The sequence below is a fragment of the Mytilus trossulus genome, chromosome 8, assembly GCF_036588685.1.
Source record: "Mytilus trossulus isolate FHL-02 chromosome 8, PNRI_Mtr1.1.1.hap1, whole genome shotgun sequence".
Taxonomy (NCBI): Eukaryota; Metazoa; Mollusca; class Bivalvia; order Mytilida; family Mytilidae; genus Mytilus; species Mytilus trossulus.
In genome coordinates this window covers 58,683,959-58,707,060 of record NC_086380.1, presented here as the reverse complement: position 1 = coordinate 58,707,060, position 23,102 = coordinate 58,683,959, and the positions used below count along the sequence as shown (strand labels likewise).

The following is a 23,102-nucleotide window of genomic DNA, read 5'->3' as shown; positions in this document are numbered from 1 at the left end:
CTCTTTCTCATGACAATGAATTACACATTATCAAGGTTATATATATATTGAATGGACGAACACTGAATTTAATGAATTGTTTAATACTTTCCTTTATATACAAGGAAGGTTATCAAAAGGATACACCACACGGCAAGTAAAGCAATTTATAGAAGTCGCCTTGAAAGATGAACTAAGATTATTGGTTGACTCAGACAGAAGTTTGTCATTACGGATACCATATCGTCTGCATATGGAGCAACTAGGATGAAAATAGAGCCCAACCAAAGAGAACTTCATCCCCGTAAATACACTTAAATAATTTGCTGAAGTAGCTATAAACTTTTAAGAAGATCGGTGTTTTTGCCATATTGGATTGTAAAATAGCAGAAAACAATAGGTCCAAATCTAATAATGTAATATTCAAATCTGAAGAGAAAAAATATGATTTAATTTGTATTTCTTTTATCTAAATGAGGACAGTATGTGTTTTACCATTTTTATTGACTGTTTCTTTATATATACAGAATATATCATGTTTGATTAAATTTGTTTCAACTTTGTCATTTAAGGAGAGATGACTCCGATAATGTAACTTTTAAGGAACGTATTTTGCCTCGGCTCCGACTCGGTTGACAATATTTTCATGGGATAATAATCTTCATTATCCTCTCAGTTATATGTTATTTACATAATGACAAATAGAAAAAGATTATTTAAAGTATTCCAGTTTTGAAGGAACTGACACCATGACATACATTCAATATTTGTGTGTGAAATTGTCAAATCATGATCAAGGACACTGGTATTAAATACAATAGCTCTTCCAAATATTTCACACAATGCTATCTATGTCCAATAGATCCGGAAAAAACATTTCATTACATAAACAATTAGATATCCTTCTATCATAGGTTATACATGGTGTCTTTTGTTACAAGCATTCAATTTGGTTCTGGTTCACTTAAATTACCGACACATTATAATAATTTTGTCATTTCCTATGAATATTTAAAGACCATATAATTTCTAATGCTGATTTAATCTGGAAGTATTTTGTCAATATTTGGAGTTTTCAACTTGGCCTGAAAAATACACATCCGCAAGGCATTTTTTTTCAGAAAAAATGGTAACGCCTTTATCAAGTAACGCTTCGTTGTGACTAAAATACTAAATAAAATCCCATGAAGTTCCTGTTTGGTATTACTGCAAATAAGATAGAAGCAGACGATGAGATCTTTTTCACGGATTTGATTTTTATTATTTGACTCTTATGATTTTGACCTTTAACAATAAAAATAAAAAAGAGGCGGAACATGTCAAGGTGACTTTAAAAACTCATAGACCGAAGTGAAACTAACATATCCACTAAGCCTTTTATAGCTGGCTATGCGGTGTAGTCTTAACTCATTGTTGAAGGTCGTACGGTGACCTATATAGTCGTAAACTATTAAAATAATTATCTTCTTTTTTTTTTTATATAAATATGATTATATAAAATAGGGAAAGAACCAAAGACAATACACATAAAAAAATGGACTGAGCAAAACAAACCATAGCTTGAAGTGAGGGTCATCTAATTTAACTGATATGGAAGGTTGAGCTTCTGCTTCTCCAGCAACAATCTTTAATGTAATGTATACAGCGTCAAGTTATACAAACAAGAAACTAAAATCAAACAGGTACGCTTAGTATCTATACAAGAGACACAAACGATAAAACGTATCTACCTTAAGTCATTCCTATAGCTCGTAGAATGTGATGCATATTTTCAACCCTACTCCTCGCCGTAGACGCAGTTATTGTCATCGTCATTATACATCACCTACTTCGCATATTCTCTATAAATGACTTGCTGCCATTTTTACAAAAGCCGTAAGGTATTCATCACATTCGCACAAAACTTTATTCATTACCGATTTCAAAACTTCAATCTCTGTTCAATTTATGATTGAAACCACTGTCACAAACCCTGAGACTCATTCAAACCAATACAAACTTACAGCTTTCATCTGGGATATAACTAGTCACAGACTTTTCAAACCAGTTTGCATTGGAAAAATGAAAAGAGAAAACATCTTTTCCCAATCTTTCCTTTGCCAACAAATTAAAGGTATCGATGGCGTCAACTTAGGCAATAGCCTTCATCATAGATTTGTTCAGTCGGAAATACCTCCTTATTTTAAAGATCAGTCTGTACCAATAATTTCTTATACCTATACAAAACCAATTGCAACTAAAATTTTCCATTACAAACACGTTTTGCAGGATCTCAACATTAACGACTTCATGTCTGAACCTCCAAGTTGCACCTGTGCTATTTCCCAATTCACATATAATCCGGCTGGCCACGTTATCACCGGAGACCTCAACATTGTCAATAAAACTTCCCTGCAAAATTTGTTATCCAAAGGTCCGAAATATCGAGAGCCCAAATCAATCAATTGGAAATACAACTTCAGAATACTGATGGATCCAGTCGAGGATTATGCCAGGCAATAGGCTAAACGCGAGAAAAAAGACGTGTATACTTTTTCCCAATGAATTAAGGCTATGAGGTCGTTGATAAATAATCCGAATTAAAAAACTAAATGGGAATATCAATACCCATATTACGTCAATTTTGAAAGACCCAAATGTTGCAAAACCCTTGTAATACCTCGATGACAAATATGTTTTTGCCCCGAAGATAAAGACCCAAACAACGTTTTTGTGTGTAAATATCATTACTTAAACTGCTTGATAAATGAATTAGGTATTGACAATTCACTAGGAAACTCAACATATACACTCACGACACTTACCAAAGAGGAAATCGTAGATAATCATAGGTCTTTTCTATGTTCCTTTGGAATTTCAACTAAAGATGAAGAAATAGATCTTCCATCACTGTATTTGATACTTAAACCACAGAAGTGTCCTTACACACAACGGTATATTTCTGGGTCTTCCAAGTGCTTCACGAAAGCTCTCTCCAAATTATTAGCATCTATTCTATCAGTAATCAAGAATGGGCTCCAAACTTATTGTGAAACTTCCTATTCTAGAGGTGGTGTGAATCAGATTTGGATGCTAAAATATTCCAAAGATCAGTTAGAGTATATACATTTGTACAATCTAAGACTCTATCTCATCTTGCAATAGTATTAACACCTTTGGCTTTTCTACACTTTACACAAGTATTCCCCATTCAAAACTAAAAGAGAAATTGAAAGAGTTGGTATTACTTTGTTATATAACAAAAGAATGGCGAACGTACATACAAGTATCTTGTCTTAGGGAGGGATAAATCCTATTTTGTACTTTCTCCACTTTCGATCTTTTATATCTGGGCGTTATGTATTCGGGTTTAGTTTTCTGTAATTAGTTAATACTTCAGTTTCATTATGTATATCTCTTTCATATTCATTTGACAAAATTTACTGTTTGCAATAGCATGAATTGTTTTATATAATAAGAATGTTCTTATCCCGGGCATACAAACAATGCCGTATTTGGCAAAACCTTTTCAACTTTTGATCTTCAGTGCTGTACAACTTTGTACTTTTTTCACTTTCGATCTTTTATATCTGGGCGTCACTGGTAAGTCTTGTGTGGACAAGACGCGTTTTTGGCGTATTGAATGTTAAACCTGATGCTTTTTGTTGTCTATTAATCATGTTTTTCTTTGTCTAATATGTTCTCCTATTTTTTTGTATTGTAGTCCTGTAATATCATGTTGTCATTTCAATGTTATATTTAACTTTGCCATTAAAGTGCGAGGTTTGGCATGTCATAAAACCAGGTTCAACCCACCACTTTTATTCCCCTTTAAAAGTGTCCTGTACCGAGTCAGGAAGATGGCCATTGTTATAATATTGTTCGTTTCTGTGTGTGTTACATTTTAACGTTGAGTCGTTTGTGTTTTCTCTTATTTTTGAGATATTGAGATAAGACGTGGCACGGTACTTGTCTATCCCAAATTCATGTATTTAGTTTTGATGTTATATTTGTTATTTTCGTGGTGTTTTGTCTGTTGCTAGGTTCGTTTCTGTGTGTGTTGCGTTTCGGTGTTCTCCTCTTATATTTAATGCGTTTCCCTCGGTTTTAGTTTGTTACCCCGATTTTGTTTTTGTCCATGGATTTATGAGTTTTGAACAGCGGTATACTACTGTTGCCTTTATTTGTAAAGAATCACTCTTATTCAAACAAAAAATTCTCCGAAACTGACATTATCAAGATGCTTGTTCTTGATTAACAACATATGTGTTACGTTTGGAGGAAGTATTTTTCAAACCAATTGTGCCCCTCTTTTTGCTGCCTTGTTTATATATTATTATGAGGCTGGCTTCATACAGGTACTTTTTAGGAAGAAAGATAAGAAGTTTGCATTATCCTTCCGCTATATAGTTGATGTTCACTCTCACTAAATAACACAAAATTTGGTGACTATGTTAACGAATCTATTCTATCAAACTAGAGATACAGGATACTACAGATACAGTTAAGTCTGTATCATATCTTGACTTACATTAACCGAAAATTAAGTCCCTGTAAAAAAAAACTAGGAACATTTGTGTAGTCTGATGCACATTTAACTACAGCACGGTTCTCTAAAGAATTTGGAAAGCTAACATTTCTATGCAAGGATAGAACCATTACGTGTTTTGTGTTTAGTCATATTCAATTTTATCATTTTATGGGAGATAACTTTTATAATGGAAGTTTTTTTCGTGAACGTTATTTTGCACAGCTTGTAGCTTAAACAAAGCACGGTGACTCATACTCATTGTTATTTTTTTGAAAAAAAGCATAGTTAAATCTTCATTTCGGGAAATTGTAAGTAATTTCTGATATATATACCAATTAAAAGTATTCTTTAAAAATCACTGCAAAACCCCAAAGGAGTTTCTATATTAAAACAATTCTTCTATATCAAAAACAATTATGGTGACCTGTCCATTTTTTAGATATATTCTAGAGACTCATCGTGTGTGAACTAGAGGGCTATAGGGTTCTGCACAGATCTTTTTTTCTGTGAACTAATTTGAAACTCCATAACTTGGTATTGAAATACAGACATTGTTGATTGACATTAGCCATTTTAAAACTTAGAAAATAATTTGAAATTAAGAAATGATGTTTTTCTCTAATACATACATTTTGTAACTCTGATTCTTTCTCTTAATTTGTCAATTCCTTTTATCCTTTTCTGCTATATCAGCTGGTCAATCTATATATATAAGTTTTTGTTTAGACTTTTTAATACTAGAAGTTTGACCAAACACAGCCATGAAAATACATGGTAGAGTATATATGTATATATATATATATATGATATTGGTCGTGTTACGTGGAATTTCAGGTGCTTTAAGTTGATATCTAGACTTATTATAATAAAATAAAATTCATACATGTAAACATTTTATTAAGTCAAAATAAATAAGCAATACTATTACAAATATTTTGAAATGAACACATTTCATGTTTGTATATGATTGAAATATCAGTCCACAGGACTTGACAGAAACGTCCACATACTGTGGAACATGCTAAATTATCTCTAAACCGGTACCGGAACATCATCAGAAGGAGGATCAGCTGGTGCACTGTTCTCTATTTCCTTTGCCTGGGCACAGGTATACCCTATGGGTAACTGGAAACTTTGTTCTTCATATTGATAGACATTATCCACACATCCGGTTCGCTTGAGTATCTTTACCTGGTGATGGATCCTCTCACAGCCCTGTTGTCCGTCGGATCCGATACAAGTTCGGCATCTTGTGTTGGCGAATTCAATTTGATTTGGATATCTTTCGTTGCTCCAATCAATATCGATAAACCATGGACAGGAACTTCTAAACATCACTGGATAGTTACCCTTGACAAATGTGGAAGGACATTTCTGCTTTATTGCATGTGTATTTGTAAATGTGTACAGAAAGTTAAATTCAGCGTCCAGATCTGTATACTCGTGTGGTATGAGCAAGCGTTTGAAATCTAGACCACTATTTATATTGTCCAAACGTTTTTGTAGATCTTTTGGATCATGACACTTTTGATCACGTATTGCTGCACAGTCGCCAATAGACCAGAAGGCACATATCAGCATCCCAAAAAATAATATCTGAAAAAAAGCAAATGTATCATTAACATAAAATATCTATACAATAAGATACATTAACCACGGTATAGTTAGGATTAGGAATGTTTTACTATCTTTTTTATCGTGTTTATTTTTATATTTCTGGTAAAACAATCATCAGATATGATTGGTATAAAAAAAAAGGTAAAATCAAAAAATACTGAACTCCGACGAAAATTCAAAACGGAGAGTATCTAATCAAATGTCAAAATCAAATGATAAAACACATCAAACGAATGGACAACAACTGTCATATTCCTGACTTGGTTTGAGAAGTCAAAATATAAAGCATACAAAAAAATAAAAGCTAACAGTGCCTAAACATAAAACCAACACTACTCTAGGGTCACATTTGAATAAATGAGTTGCATTATTAGTTGATGTGCATTTCGGTTTATTTATAATATGTGAATTGTAAATTAACAAACATAATGCTTCGTATATGTCCTGGTAAATAATACTTAACACTGCTACTTGTAATTTCACAGATTACATTTATGTTTACTTAGCAAAATTGTTTGATAGAGAATATTTTATTTTCCAACCATGACGCCCTAAATGTGCAGAATAATTTCACATAACGTTTAAGCATAATATGAAAGTAAATAAAACTAGTTTTAAACAAAGTATTTATAACATATATAGATATAGGAAGATGTGGTATGAGTGCCAATGAGACAACTCTTCATCCAAGTAACAATGTATAAACGTAAACCATTATAGGTAAAGATACGGCCTTCAACACGGAGCTTAGATTTACCCATTTAAAACCTAATTCAAACATTGAAGAGCTATAAACAAACCCTCGAGGAAAAGAAACACGTTAATCAACATCCCGACAAGGAATCTACGAGGAAGGTACATAACAGAGTGACATTAGGTTTCCTTTTTTTGTTTGGCGGGAGTTACATTAATGTTTAAATGTATATGACAACTACTTATAGGCATTTCCATCACATTTTCAGTAAGGGACGACATAAAACAATCAATGAAGGATAAAAAACCTCAATTCAAATAGTTTGGGGGTAGGGGGTCAAATTGCTGCAAGTTTTGTATAAATTGACATCGATTTTACATATATCCTTATTGGTCAATCAATTTTTTCCAAAATTAACTGAATAGGGGGGAAGGGGGGTTAGTGAAAAAACTATATGAAATTAGTTTTTTTAATCCTTCATCGAACTTTTGATGTCGTCCCTAAGTAGCTGCTGTTTTATGTTTCCTTGATCATAAGCCCAGGGTATTTTTGCTAAGATATTATAGTTCACATTGATACTAGTAATTTTTTATTAATCTAGCTATGTCTTCTAATGCAAAACTAATTACACATGATAAAATCTGAAATATTTGCCTTAACATAAATATCCGATATTATAAGGTATATTTGGTTTTATACTCAACTTAATTAGATAATTCATCTAACATCAAGGTTCCTAACATCCCAGCTATGTTTACTTTTGATTAAATATTTGATGATAAAGGTACTTTAACACATTAAGTAAAAAAAGAAGGGGGAACATGTTTTGAAAGTTCCCTTGACTTATAGGTTACAAGAGCGCAATTATTCGTTTACATTTCACCTGGACTTTTTTTGCCTAAAGATGGTACTCATAATTAAATTTGAGCGGCTTCTAATTAGATAATACAGGATTTTAACTACTTTTAATCGAAAGCTTATCCATTTGGGTTGAAAAAAGACTGAAAAACAAATTCATATTTTACACTTAAGATTGAGAATTGAAAAGAGGGATATGTCAAAGGTACAACAACCCGACCAAAAAGCAAAACACAAATAAAGATCACCCACGGGTCTTCAACGCAGCAAGAAAGTTTTTTTTCTTCAACTAAATTTTTATCAAATTTTGCCACACATGTTTTGGCTGTTTTACAAATTGAATGCTAGTATCAGGAACTGTTTAAACCCATTTTTTTCAGTTATAGAGTCTTAAAATGTGGAACACCATTGATACAACCCCATGCAAAATGATTTACGAATAAATGCGTTTTTGTAAACTAGTATGGAAAATGTAAAATAACAAAATATACCGAACTGCAATGAAAGTCTTTTATAAAAAGGTCATACCACTATTGAAACCACTCGTTATCAACAGCACTATTTTTACAAAATAAAATAATAATTGTCCATACAAAAAAAATGATACACTTTTAGAAGGCGAGACAGGCTTTTGTAGACTGTAATGTTCATTGAACCTATATAAAATATATTTTAAGGGAAAATATTTAATACACAAAATATGACGGCTATTATTACTAGCCATAAACCTACCGTAATGACTGTTTTATCAGATGATAAAATTGTCATATGATAAATATGAGAACTGCACTTACTGTTTGAGTTTCCATTTTATGTCTTTTAAATGTTATGGTACTGATAGTATAATATGGTGCAAAGTCGTTACTAGTAGTGTTGAAGACTTATAATGAATTCATATGTTCAATGTGTGTTATTTATACTATCAGATAAATCGGATGTGCATCCTCATTCTATTTCAAATTATTTTGTCTTTCCCACTGAAACACCATAAAATTTCAAGTTGCAACCATAAATTTGTGATTGAATTACAAAAGGGACTACATGATATATACATGTATATGATAACCATATAACAAAGTAAAAGTCATAATGAGGAAGCTCTGGTCAAGAATACTTTATTGCATACGCTGAAATCGGCCCCTATTGGATCTTTCTTTTCTGTTAGACATCATAAGGATGTACAAAGCTATAACATTTATTGGACATTTTGAGACAAAGTATCATTTTACTGTAAAACTATTATTAATACCTACGAAATATGACTCTTGTCTCATCATTTGAATTTGTAATTTCAATTTGAAATGTGATAGCAAATGTATTGTTGAGGTTTAGATATATTGCACAGATGGTTAATTTAAACATTATTAGAGGGACTAAACATCTGTTCACCTGAAGTTAGTAGTATTGATAATAACATTGAGAATTGAAATTGGGAATGTGTCAAAGTCACAACAACCCGACTAAAGAGCAGAAGACATCTGAAAGCCATCAATGGATCATAAACACAGCACGAGTAACTCCAGTCTCTAAAAGAGAGAGTTGTATTTCGGAAGTTAAAATGACGCCCTGAACTACAATCTGGATACCGACCTCTATAGTCTACAGTAATACTCGATTTTAAAGGTCCCTTAGGGACCTACCATTTGATTTTTATGGGGGGGGGGGGGGGGGGGGCTAGGATGAAATTTGAAAAAAATAGGCAGGACAGGAGTTTTGAGTTAAAAAAAAAGGCAGGATGATCATCTTGGTAAAAAAAAAAGGCAGGATAACAATTTGGGTAAAAAAAGTCAGGATAAACTAGTAAAAAAAAGGCAGGACCGAAAAGAGTAAAACATAAAAAGGCAGGACAGAGATTACAACTAAAAAAAAAGCAGGACAAAATTTTTCATCCTAGCCCCCCCATAAAAATCAAATGGTAGCTCCCTTCGAACCCTTCCGACTACAGTTATGATTGATAAAATCTTCTGATACTATAAGACAATGTCATAGCTAATGTTTCCAATTATACAAACAGTTTGAGTATACATGAAAGATCATAATTTGATAACATATATATTAATTTTTTGATAGAAATAAGGCCGTCAGTTTTCTCGTTTGAATTGTTTTACATTGTCATATCGGGGCCTTTTATAGCTGACTATGCGGTATGGGCTTTCCTTATTGTTAAAGGCCGTACGGTGACCTATAGTTGTTAATGTCTGTGTCATTTTGGTCTCTTGTGGAGCGTTGTCTCATTGGCAACCATACCACTTCTTCTTTTTTTTTTATATATATGACACACTCAGAATGTATGTTCCAACTTCCAAATACGCAGCACATTAGTAATTCATTGTATTGTTTGTCTATTGTATGATTGTGGTATATACATGTGCATTATCTAATAAATAAATTAGCATAAGTTAGAAATACCTAATTGTAGAACTGAGGAATAACAATATATTTTGTAAGTGTTGCCGTTGTACGCGCCAGTTAAGAATTTGACGGTAGCGACGGCCATGCAATAAATAAAACTGAACTTTTATAGCTGACTATGTGGTATGGGCTTTGCTCATTGTTGAAGGCCGTACGGTGATCTATAGTTGTTAATGTCTGTGTCATTTTGGTCTTTTGTGGATATTTGTCTCATTGGCAATCATACCTCATCTTCTTTTTTATATTGACTGTGACCGTCAAATCGAAAAATTGACGGATACAATTTCCCAACTACATAAATCGATAGAACACCTGTCAATCAAACACAGATTATTTTATTTTGCAACTTTGAATCAAATGCTGTATTCTTAGTTCTGTATCTATATACTACGTGTGAAATGATCTAACAACGTCATGACATATGGAGTGTATTTGTCCTTTTTAATGCTACTTAGGTGTCTTGTAGTAATATACGATGAACAATTAAGGAGCAATATATATATATTTTTTATTAAAAGTTTCTAGTTTGTATTCTATGTATAAAAAGTAGTTCTTAAAATGCTTTAAAGCCATATCACAACTAAAATGGTCAAATAGATTAATACAAGTTTGCAAGTTCGATGCTGAAAAAATGTTGATACCGTTTTCTATTAATCATTATTACTTTCTCTCTTTGTTTTGTAGTGATGAGGTTGATTAAAACATATTTAGGTTTATTTAAAAATTAAGGTAGTAGACTATTCTGTTTGATTCGTGGTGTTGCAGATTTTTTTATATAGACTTGCTTGATTAAATTACATGTTTTATTTTTGCAACATCTTTATTTCATTTAAAAAAATGGATATCGTTTCAGCAATAAAAAAAACCCAACCAAAGGTATTAAAATAAAAGAAAGTAAAACTTTACATCGGAAGTAATTGATTCAACTTCTTTGTCATCACTTCTGATATTAAAGGGTATAATTTCTAATAAAACATTTAGGAGTGGAGTACTATATCATTTCCATACAATGCCACATGCATGGTTCATACTTTTAGGTACATAACAATATGATAACGTGCAATTCATTAGAAGGAAGCGACTCTCGATATCCAAAAAAGCCTCCCGCAAAACTTTCGTTTTTTTAAGTATTAAAACATAAACTACGGATACATGTCCGTTCCATAGACCACAGGGTTGTCATTTGTTCCTCTTTCCTTGATCGTAATCTGTAGGCGAAAAGCAAGTGGCTTACTATTTGGAATTAAAGTACATGCATTTTTTGTGGATATCAATAACTACTGTCTCGAATCTAGAGCATGCTTGCCTAAACCAGATTTATTTTGGTTTAATACCCTTAAACTCGGTTATTGCATTGATGCTTAGCTGTTTATGATTCTAGCATCACTAATAAGTCTTATATTAATTAAACAAAATGCACGTTTGCGAAAGTAAATGTTGATGAATACAGTTATGCATGATGACCGAAAGCACCTTCTCAATGATGTTTTAATATTTGTCAAAACGCTTTTGGTATTTATATACCTTCAAGCATTCTGTACTTTAGACTTTTAGAAGCATTGGTGTTTATAGGTATTACACTATTTGTGTATTTATCCTTTATAGTATGTTATATTACCTCATATAATATAATTTGAAATCACTGTAATTTTTAATATCGAAACTACTTTCTGTAAATGAGTTCATATAATTTGCTGGTGTCGCTACAATGACTTAAAATTAAACATGCGTGGCCTTGTCCTGTTTTCTGCTCTTTGGTTAAGTTAGTTGTTGTCTCTTTGACACACTCCATTTCCAATCTTATTTTTGTATGCAAAGAAATTCGTGTTTTGTACATAAAAGGTTGTTGTTTTTCGCTTTTGTGATTCTCTTAGTATTTTTTATGTCGAGCAGTTGGTTTGGCTCATTGTTGAAGACCGTTTGGTTACCTTTTTAATAACTCAAGTATAGATAAATGTAGTTGACTCATAATTTGGTATACTGCCACAATGTTTTGTACACATAAAACAGTTTAACTTGGCATTTTGTGTATTTTCAACCATAAAACATGATATATTCAATCGCCAATAAAATTAATAACACCATTATATATTTTTGTATATTCACATCATCAGCTCGGATGAACATGCCAGCTCGTCCTAGCGTTCTCGCTTACTAATTTTGCTGATACAGTTAGTATCAAAATAGAATGTAATCCTTCTATATTTATTCTGGCAGAATAATATATAATATAGTTATACATGTTGATATTACTGAATTGTGAGTGTATCCTAGTCATTACCCCCTGGGAAAACTTTATTTGGATAAACACATTTTTTTCCATAGTATTGTAGTGTCTATTAAAACTATATTGTAATAATACATTATCTTCTAACTATTTTTTTATGTTTGTTCTCTACCATACAAAAAAATATCCTGTTTTGAGTGTCCCATTTACTGACTCCACCCAAGAATTTCATCAATTTTGGGTTGTCATGTTTAGGACAATAAATATTACTTTTACATATATCATGTTACTAGGGTACGTGTGTCCTTCCTTTTGGGTGTCAATAACATAGGCTATGATTAAATACAACGATGATATTGTGGTTGACATATTTTCAGCCATCATAGGAAATGTATTTTTTTTCCAAAAAAAAAATAAGAAAAAAAAATGTCCGTTTTATCTACATCCTATGGAAATTCTATTTTTTATGTTTTCGTCTTATATATAAGACAGAATTGTCATTTTGAATCATTGTGAAATCTTCATACCAGAAGAATTGCATCTTCCTTTAATACAACAAATAATGATGGCGAGACAAGTAAGTTATCATAGATCGCGCAGTCAAACAACGCATTAGTGTGGTTAAGCAAACAATCAACAATTCAAATAAATATACAAAAGTAAAATCGCATAAATTCTGAACTCCGAGGAAAATTCAAAACGGAAAGTCCCTAATCAAATGTCAAAATCCAATGATAAAACACACGAAACGAATGGACAACAACTTAGATAATCCCGAATTGGTACAGGCATTTTCAAATGTAGAAAATGGTGGATTGAACCTAGTTTTATAGCGCTAAACCTCCCATTTATACGACAGTCGCATCAGAAATACGTTATATTGACAACAATGCAAGACAAGACACAAACAAGAGCTTGACATAATTAAAACATTTGCATACGTATTATCGCAATTGTCCTCTATAGGAGTAGGTCCAGTAAGACCCCTTTTTGGCCCCAAAATATAGCAGTTCTACAAAATTTTTAAAATGTAAACTTTTAGTTATTTATTGGACAGTAGAATGATTCTGCTACATAAATATGGGCTGATAATACAATGCACATATATCGGGTACTAGCACCATTAAATCATGCTAAATTACTGAAATCTTCACAATTCTAGCATTTTAGTTAAATTTTAGAATGTTTTCTTGTAAAACGAAAGTGGCCGCATTCGTGTTTATCCTTAATATTGCAATATAAGTTGTATTTTATGATAATACATGACATATATGTTGAGGACGAACACGGATGCGGGCACTTTCATTTTTGACCAAAAAAATCTGAAAAGTGACATTTTTTGGCATATTTGGTAGATTTGTCATATTTTAGCTTGAATCGGATCGTTTTTAATGACTAATTCAGTTAAAATCTTTCACATAAACTAATTGATTCAAATAAAATAGAAACTTACATGTTTTTAAAGTGGTGAAAATCTTTCGTCAGATGAACCTAAAATTTGAGGCCAAAATCGGTTCTTACCGGACATACTCCTTTCCGTTTTAGTTGTTGGGTAGCTGTCTAATTTACATATAATTTACCTATATACTTATTAACTTCTTTTTAGTTGCTCATACTTCATATACAATTTTATTCTGTATTGATAACTTAAAAATTCATACCAACATCTATTTTGATTTTCATAATTTCCGGTAAAATATAGGTTCGTATTTTTTTTTAAGCTGTACAGTACTAAAAGTATTCGCCATCTTCATTTTTTTGTTATCTATTTATATAAAAACATTTTTTTTCAAAAAATGTTTAAGGGCATTTATGGTTGGATTTTGTTCAACAAGGCATTAAAAGACGAAGAATTGTCTAAAGTATGTTTTTTTTTTGGTAATAGTTTTGTATACTATTGTAAAGGATTTTAACGGACTAATTGTCATTTCCCTAATTTTGTTTTGTAGTAAAATATTAATAAACATAAATTCACATGTCTAATCTAATAGTAATAACAAGTGCAGAGTCCGATGTTTTTCCAATTTTATTTAAACAAGGTTATTTTTATATGACTGTATATCTTTATTCTGTAAAACCTTTGCAATTACAATGGTAAACAACCACTATCTGACATCAATAAATACAGAGTCATGAAAACATATATTGAAGTATTACATGTAGTTATTAGAACTTTAGAAGTACAGTGCATCATAAGCATACGAAGGCCGGCTGACTTAAAAAAAATATGTTTCTTCAATTGTATTATTCTGTAATATCAGGTCAGTGGCGGATTCAGGGGGGGGGGGGGGGGGGGGCGTAGAGGGCGTACGCCCCCCCCCCTTTGCTCGGACTTTTTTTTTTTTTTATGTAAAATTTTTTATCAGACTAGACTTCGTGAACTTTGCCATTTCCCGAGTATTTATTTTTTAAACGACAATTCTTTACTTATAAAGATATTTTTCGGTGGTATTTACTGATTGTCAAAGTCATGTGATTTGCTATGGTGAAGTTTTGACCAGTGCGTTGAAAAAACGGCACACGGTCATTTTGAAATCAAAATTACAGTAATAAACATTGCTTAGGCTAAGGATGTCATGACAATCAGGAAACCTTCAAAGCAACACAGGATTGAGCAAGAACGTATTGACTTCTATTTCACTATTCCACCAAACAGAAAGTAATAGTAAATACTCTATAGACTATTGCACTCTCAAGAAAAAGAAAGTTCCACAACATCATTTATCTACGAAAACATGTTTAACCCCAAATGCACCAGCTTATTTTATAAATAACAAAGTTGAATAATAAACCCCTGTCACCCCGCCGCATTTTTGCGATTGTTCTAAGTCAGGAGCCTCTGGCCTTTGTTAGTATTGTATTATGTTATTTTTAGTTTCTTGTGTACAATTTGGAAATTAGTATGGCGTTCATTATCACTGAACTATATTTGTTAAGGGACCAGCTGAAGGACGCCTCCAGGTGCGGAAATTTCTCGCTACATTGAACACCTATTCGTGACCTTCCGCTGTTGTTTTTCTGTGGTCGGGTTGTTGTCTCTTTGACACATTCCCCATTTCCATTCTCAATTTTAGTATAAGCTCTAGAAAAATTTCAAGTCTCAGGTACGAACCATTTGATTTGAGGAGACAGTCTTAGATATTTCAGAGAGAAAAATTGACTCTGATTCTTGCCTTAAACAAAAATTCTGAACCGTATATGGATTGAAAACAATAGTCTTGTCCAGTTTTTTGCTTTTAAAAACGAAAATTTCCAACAAAATTATTTAGCATGAAATGAACATGATGAAAATGTGGCCGGAGTTTGCGTGTCTGACTTGAATGTCTGTTTCGCCGGACTTATATATATTGAATACTTTGTTACCTGCCTTCTGGGTGTGACCTTTATGTCTCCATTTGTCGACCATCATTCTAAATTCGTTGTCATTTCAGACACTTTCGTAATCTTTGTGGGATTTGGAACACCTCACTTCGGTTCTCTAAGTTATGTTTGGTGAAACATATCAATCAAACATTTTGATAAATACTGCTTGTTTTTCTTTTTTAACTCGTGTTGGTCGTATTGTAAATTTCATCGAATGTCCATGTCCATAAAAAATGTCCAACCCTTACACTTTTAATACAGCAACTATAAAATATACAACCCCCAAGCCAGGAACCGTTTATATTGTGCATAATATTACACTTATTTTATGTTTTTTTAGCCGAAAAAAGGTCAAAATTTTTTGGCCTCGCTCCGCTCGGCGAAATTTTCAATCTTCGCCCCCCTTTCCAAAATCATGGATCCGCCCCTGCAGGTTACACTTCTATTAATTTAAAACAATATGTATGTAGTCTGTAATATTCGGTCGTATCTTTGGTTTTTCATTTAACAAAATATTGTGTTAATCAATTACATAACATTCATGTTTCTCAAGAATCCGCGTGTTTGATTGGCAGAAAACAATCGCGATGCGACTCCAAAATGAACTCATTTGTACATAGCTCTGAATTATTTTAATTTTAATTTAGCTGAAAAAAAATCTACATTTTAACAAGTACATTATTTGTATATAACCTTAAAAATAGCGGACGAAATAGCTTTTGCAAAAGGAGAATAACAGTTACAGAAGAAACCTTTAACGTTTAAGAAAAATACCTAATAATAAGACAATAGATACTGTACATTGAGTTCAAAATATTGCATGTGCAAATTACAATTTTGACAAGATTTTTTTTGTGTTTTCAGACAGCCACATTCGTTCTTCAACTGGTTATTATATTCCTTATGTACTATGACTCTGCGTGCAGGAAACAACTTTGTTCAGAACCGAACGATCTCCATGAACGTTTTCTTAGAATAAACAAAGGACTGGACATTAGAAGCATTCTAATGGCAGACCACCAATATAACAATACCCAGGACATTTATCAATTACAGTTCCTCAGCAAGGCGCATGACATAAGTAGAAAATGTCCATCAACGACTTTAAAGGGAGATTACCCTGTCATGTTCCGGTCAACATGTCCATGGTTCCTGGATACTGATACCAATAAACATAGATACCCGAAAGATATTATATTTGCAAATACAAGATGCAACAGAGGATGCATAGGTGGCAAGAAAGGACAAGTCTGTGAGAAAATTCAAGTTCCAATTAAAGTGTTAGAGCAGACGTGTTGCAAACATCACAAATTCCAATATGAGGAAGTAGAAATACTCCTTCCTGTCGCGTATACATGTACTCAGTTAAAAGAAACAACTCGAAGTATAGAAATTATGTCTCATGGAACAGACATTCCAATTGCCTTATGAATTACTGTCTCGAATTTTATCATTCTACGGGTGATGTCATATTTTCTTCATTTGTCATAAATTTTGTGTTGCTAATTTCATTAGTAGTCTAACATGCTTAATATCGATTTTGTCATTAGCAAATAAAATAGAACTAAATTGCATCTTCTTTTGAGGCGGAATGCATAGAGACACAGACACTTTAATTTTTATCTTTGTAGAAGTCGCTCCTCACTATCCTACTATAGCTACCTGTCGATACATTTAGTTTTGGCATTGAACAAGTCATGGGTTCACTGACTGTTCATAACGTATAAATACTAAATCCCTGGGATGTGTTTTAGTTGATTTTAGTCTCTAATGCATGATTTTTTAAATTAAATATTAATTGTTTTTGGCTTTTAACTAGCTGTCAGTAACAGCGAGTACTCTCAAATCGTATTTTCTTGTTAACTCGTCCTGTTGGTACTGTTTATAATGCTTTTTTGTTATTTTATGTTAATATGGATCTTGTCTACATACCAGCTTTGATTATTTGGAACATCATTTAATTTTCACTTCTTCTTACTACAGTTGTATAAACTTCAAGATTTACCTGTAATATTAAAACCGTTTTCTTTTCGAAAGTTATTACTTTCGAAGGGTTAGATATTTAGCAGTGGTGTCTTGCCATGGCTTTGTTTGGACTTGTTTGTTTGCTTTTGACCTTGAATGTTTGTCCCTTATATTTTATTAACTGTGCATTTACATTCAGATATCGCAGATCAAATCTATTCGTTCATAGTGTATAAATGTACGTTTTTTGATTGAGTTAAGCCTGCCAATTGATATTTTATCGTGTGTTTTTCTATGCTGTGATGTTATGCTATTGTTTCAGAAAAAAAGAGAAGGCTCGGTACCATTTAAACGTTTAATCCCGCTGCAAATGTTTGCACCTGTCCCAAGTCAGGAATCTGATGTACAGTAGTTGTCGTTTGTTTATGTAATTTATACGTGTTTCTCGTTTCTCGTTTTTTTTATATAGATTAGACCGTTGGTTTTCCCGTTTGAATGATTTTACACTAGTAATTTTGGGGCCCTTTATACCTTGTTGTTCGGTGTGAGCCAAGGCTCCGTGTTGAAGGCCGTACATTGACATATAATGATTTACTTTTTAAAATTGTTTTTGGATGGAGAGTGGTCTCATTGGCACTCACACCACATCTTCCTTTATGATCTATTAATTATTGACGTAACTTTTGAGTATAAATTATTATCATAAAGACAATATCGTTTGTTGCAGTAAGTGATCATAAGAGTTCATCTTATACTAATCTATGTTACATGAGCTCAGAAGCCTAAGATTTATGTAATGTTACGATATCAAGAGAACATTTTTTTCCTTTTATACTGTCATGTTTGTTGCATGAAAAGGTACAATGCAAATTATGCTTACCTATCTGAAGCACTTAAAAAATAATTTCGGTTTCAACAGGAATTCGTACTGCCAAAATTTGAATTTTCGTACTTACATGCTGATCCTACAAATCTCTGTAATGTTATTGTTATTCTGCTAGTTTCCTGTACACATCTTACAACGTTTGTTTGTTCTGTAGCATTCTCAAGATTTTTAAAACCCCTGTTTTAATTGTGTACATTCTTCTTCATATGAGTAAAAGATCAAGTGAGCTCGGAGGGTGCTTAATTAGCCTTATCTGGATACCGTTTGTCTGGTAGAATAATCAGTCCCGTGACATAACTGAAATTGTGGTGTTCACGTGAAAAAGGTCAGCATTTTGATAGTCTGTGCTTTGATTTAAATGCTTTTGGGAGAACAACAAAAAATGATAAAGAAGAGACAAGTCAATGTAACAAACAAAGCTGAAGACACTCCAAAAGAGGCGAGACCTTGTGGCTAGACATGGTAAGGGTCTCCTGCTTTACTTTTAACACCCGCCTCGAATTACTCATGTTCAGAAATAATTCTATAAAACCCCTTAATTTGATTTGGTAAAGTTAGCGTCAAGACATAATTTTTTTTTTTAATACAATCAATTTAGATATCGATTTTAAGTCTGTTGTCAAATTCAAACTTTTTGTTTGTTTTTCCATTAGTTTATTAGGTTTCAAAACAGATTGAAATGAGACTCTCTTGATTTTGGATTCGAGGCGAATATTGTAGTTTGATATATTGTTTAGACAGAAGTGTATCATTTAAGATAGTTTATTGACCTGTACATGTCTAATATTCATGTCTTTAGGTTGATGTCTGTTTGACTTATACCCACCGTCACCTTTATTTTTATATAAACAATTATAATTTAATCGTGAGTGTAAACAAAGAGATAATAAGTTGTTAACTTGTATGATAAGTCGTGCTGTGAAACCGGATCAAAGGCTATAGACGGGTATTTCGGAACACTATTGAATTGTTTTAATACAGTGTAGAGTAACTTAAAATGAAATAATTGCATTAAATATACCTTTTATATTTTCGTTTTCACCATAGTATTGTAAATGCACAACTTGAGATATTTTTGAAATTTAAGACCACATTAAGGATGTATTCTTCTGACTTTTCAGTCTCGTTCAGTCTCGTTGAAATCTCGTTCTTAAATTATTTCCAAAACATATGGTAGAAGTGGAAAATATCAATGAATTTTAAAAATATTATATAAGCAAAACATAACTCTGTGAAAAAATTGTGTATTTACCATGAACGGTTTTTGAATAATCCAGTTTTCAAATTTTACGACCATTCAAGTCAGTATTTTTAGTCAAAATTTTGAGAAAATGGGTGAGGGATACAAAAAATGATTTTACAAGAATAATATACATCCCATCTCATTTTGGTCTTTTCAAATTTCTTAGATATGTATTTTTTCAATCATTTATAACAAAAAAGTTGAATTAATAAGTTCTTTAAAATGAGAAAAATCATAAAAATACAAAATTGGCAGTATGGTAAATTTTACACAAAAAAGCATCAAAATATGATAAAACTTTCTTATATTAACACCTACCTATAGTTTTTGTAGGTTAAATTTATTCAGATTGGTCCACTTCATCTTTATGGAAAGTATGAAAAAAAGTTTAATTGTGGAACTGTGATTTTTTTCACGATAATAGCCCAAAAATAGGTAAAAATCGATGAAAAGTGAGAAAATCATCAAAATTGGGCATTTTCAAAGGGCCGTAGCAAAAAAAGAAGCACACCACCATATGATTTTTTTTTCACCAATTGTTTTGTTACAGTCTTATAAACCTAAAAATCAGGTTAAGAAAAAAAGTTTAATTCTAGAAATTTTTGGCTCCTCAGAGGTGTACATCCTTAAGAAGACCGTATAAGAGAGAATAGATTCAATATTATTGCATAGCAATATAATATTTCCCACAGAAAGTAACCAAATGTTAGCGTGCAATAAATTCCAATATTGCACTTGTGCAATAAATCTTCAAAATTCTTTACGTCAACATTTTAGTTTAAATCAATTTTTACTTTCAAATATTATATTGCTATATAATGAAAGGGTTATTGCATGAATATTGGAGAATATTGTCCCTCGTAGAACATAAATTGCACTCGCAAACTCGTGCAATATAAAATTCTACTCGGGACAATATTCCCAAATTTTCATGCAATAACCCTATAATATTCTATCTTCCATGCCAACCTTTCTTCGTCATAATCTATTCAAACTATACAAGGAAAATCCGCATTTTTTTTTAAATATGCAAAGATAAGCCTATAGTATAAATGGCAAATGAAATGCGCATTTACAGTTATTTTAAAACAAAATATCGGATTACATAACGTTTTATACTGACAAAACAAATCCATATTCCAATCAAAAGTTTACCACACGTATATATGCAGACACATGGTTTTGATTTATTTTGTCCAATAACAGGGTACATGTTTGACATCATATATGTCGCCTGGGATAAACAATGTGAAATGAAGGGGGAAAAGTGGCGGATTTACATCAATTAATATTTCCCCATACTATGTACATACTCAGCAACACAAGAAACGCACAATTAATATTCTTGAAACCAAATGTCAAACGTACAAAATGTACATAATAATTAAAAACAAATCTATATTTAATTGTTTTGCAAAATCATAAATCAAATTAAACGCATAATATGTGTTTAAAAAAAAAAGATTTAGCTATATTGAATGATTTTTGGTGATTAACACCACTATGAGCATTGTATACTTCATAAAGGCGGCAACATTGTTTCCTCTAGGCGAATCAAGAGTATTTGTCTTCTTACTTTTTGTTACATTTTTGTGTACATTCTATTTAAGATTAGTATTTTCTTTAGTAATTGCTCTTATTTTTATAACTGAAAAATAGTCTACATTTTGATCTGTCAGATCTTTGAGAAAAAAAACATAGTTTTACAGAATACTAAAATACGGCATATTAATGAATGGTATAATTGCCAAAAAGACAACTATCCACCAAATTTCAAATGAAGTGGATGTATAACAATGTATAAACCATCAATCATACGGCCTCTAACAATGGAAAAAATTGTCTATGCATATTTGGTTCCAAAACACTAGTTATGGGGGAATGTGTGGAATAAGCAGACATTTTGATTGTCGAATATTCACCCACGATCTCTCACAGTATTAACGTCTCTACTCATGAAGTGGATTTGTATTTATTCATCCCTCCATGTCAAAGAACATGCACACGTCTTTCGCTCGATTTTAACTGTTAAATTGGCAAGATTGAGGGGCGACCATTTCTATACAGGATATTCAAACCGTAAGGTCATGGATTTATATGTCTGGGATTATATGATTATCCCAGATGTTTTCACATACGCAGTTAAAACGTTGTTAAAGAACTTAATAAGTCATTGTGAAGTTGTTGTGTTACACTTGTTTATGAGTGTACTATTGCAAATAATCCCCCTCAATATAAGTTGATAAGCTATTATCATCTTATGACGAAATAGCAAACGCTGGTCTTGTTGCCTGCCCTATAATTTAATAATTAAAATTGTTATCAGAGAGAAAAGGTTTTCATTCATTGATCATTATAAATGCGAATAATTTATTTTGTTTCAGGAAATCCGCTTTTGTCCTTTATAAATATTTAAACTTCAAAATAGTTTTATTATGAATGAAATATATTTGTGGTAAAACATGTACATTGAAAAAAGAAACAAATCATCTGCAATGAAAAATCAAGTAAGACACTTTTTTTGTTCGTAGAGTGTATTAATACGTGAATTTATGAAAACATATATATTAACTGCATAAACAGCTTCATGAGAATGTTTGTTACACAATAATACACTTACGTCCTTTGTGCAAGGTAAAAAGTGTCAAAAGCAAATACTAAACAATATAATCAAATTAATTAGAAAATATGAAGTAATTTATGACGCACATGCCATATCGATTGATTATTGTTAGTTCGTTCATACAATTGTTGAAAACGTATATTTTAAATCTTATTAATACCTAAACAGGTTCTTGCACTAACTTTTAAATCTCAGAAGACGACATTCAGCATTTATATATTACTCACTCTGACTTCATTAAAAGAATTCTTTGGATTGTTATGACGTTACGCACGGTATTGGTGCCACTTAGCGTTACACGACGTCTCTAATAAAACGACGATTATGACGTTGTTCCACGGCAAGTTTCAAGTGTTGACCTTATATTCTACTCGTGTGAAAATGCCGCTTAAAGTTCGAAGTTGCTTCTATATATGGTATTATTTTTCAAGCCAGTGCAAATGCAAAATTCCATTGAATTAAAACAAAATTTTGAATACATGAACAATTTTTAATTTTTGCGAAGAATTGTTTGCAACAATAACACAAAATAACAATTTGATGTCTTGTAAAATGATTTGAATATATTAAAAGAAGGTATGATTGCCAATGAGACAACTCTCCGCAAGAGACCAAATTGACACAGAAATTAACAACTATAGGTCACCGTACAGCTTCGACAATGAGCAAAGCCCATACCGCATAGTCGGCTTCACTAGGCAAATAATTAAGAAAATTAATGTTAA

At 32.0% G+C, this 23,102-nt stretch overlaps 1 protein-coding gene across 1 annotated transcript; it reads left to right on the top strand.

Moving 5' to 3' along the window:
• Positions 1 to 16,563: 16,563 nt before the first annotated feature.
• On the top strand, positions 16,564 to 17,091 carry LOC134682177 (interleukin 17-like protein). Its single transcript, XM_063541747.1, has one exon. It carries the CDS (start codon positions 16,564 to 16,566, stop codon positions 17,089 to 17,091), a length of 528 nt encoding a protein of 175 aa, XP_063397817.1.
• The last annotated feature ends 6,011 nt before the right edge of the window (positions 17,092 to 23,102 follow it).

Coding starts and splice junctions, on each gene's coding strand:
- LOC134682177 (XM_063541747.1), top strand. CDS start 16,564: ATGTACTATGACTCTGCGTGCAGGAAACAACTTTGTTCAGAACCGAAC.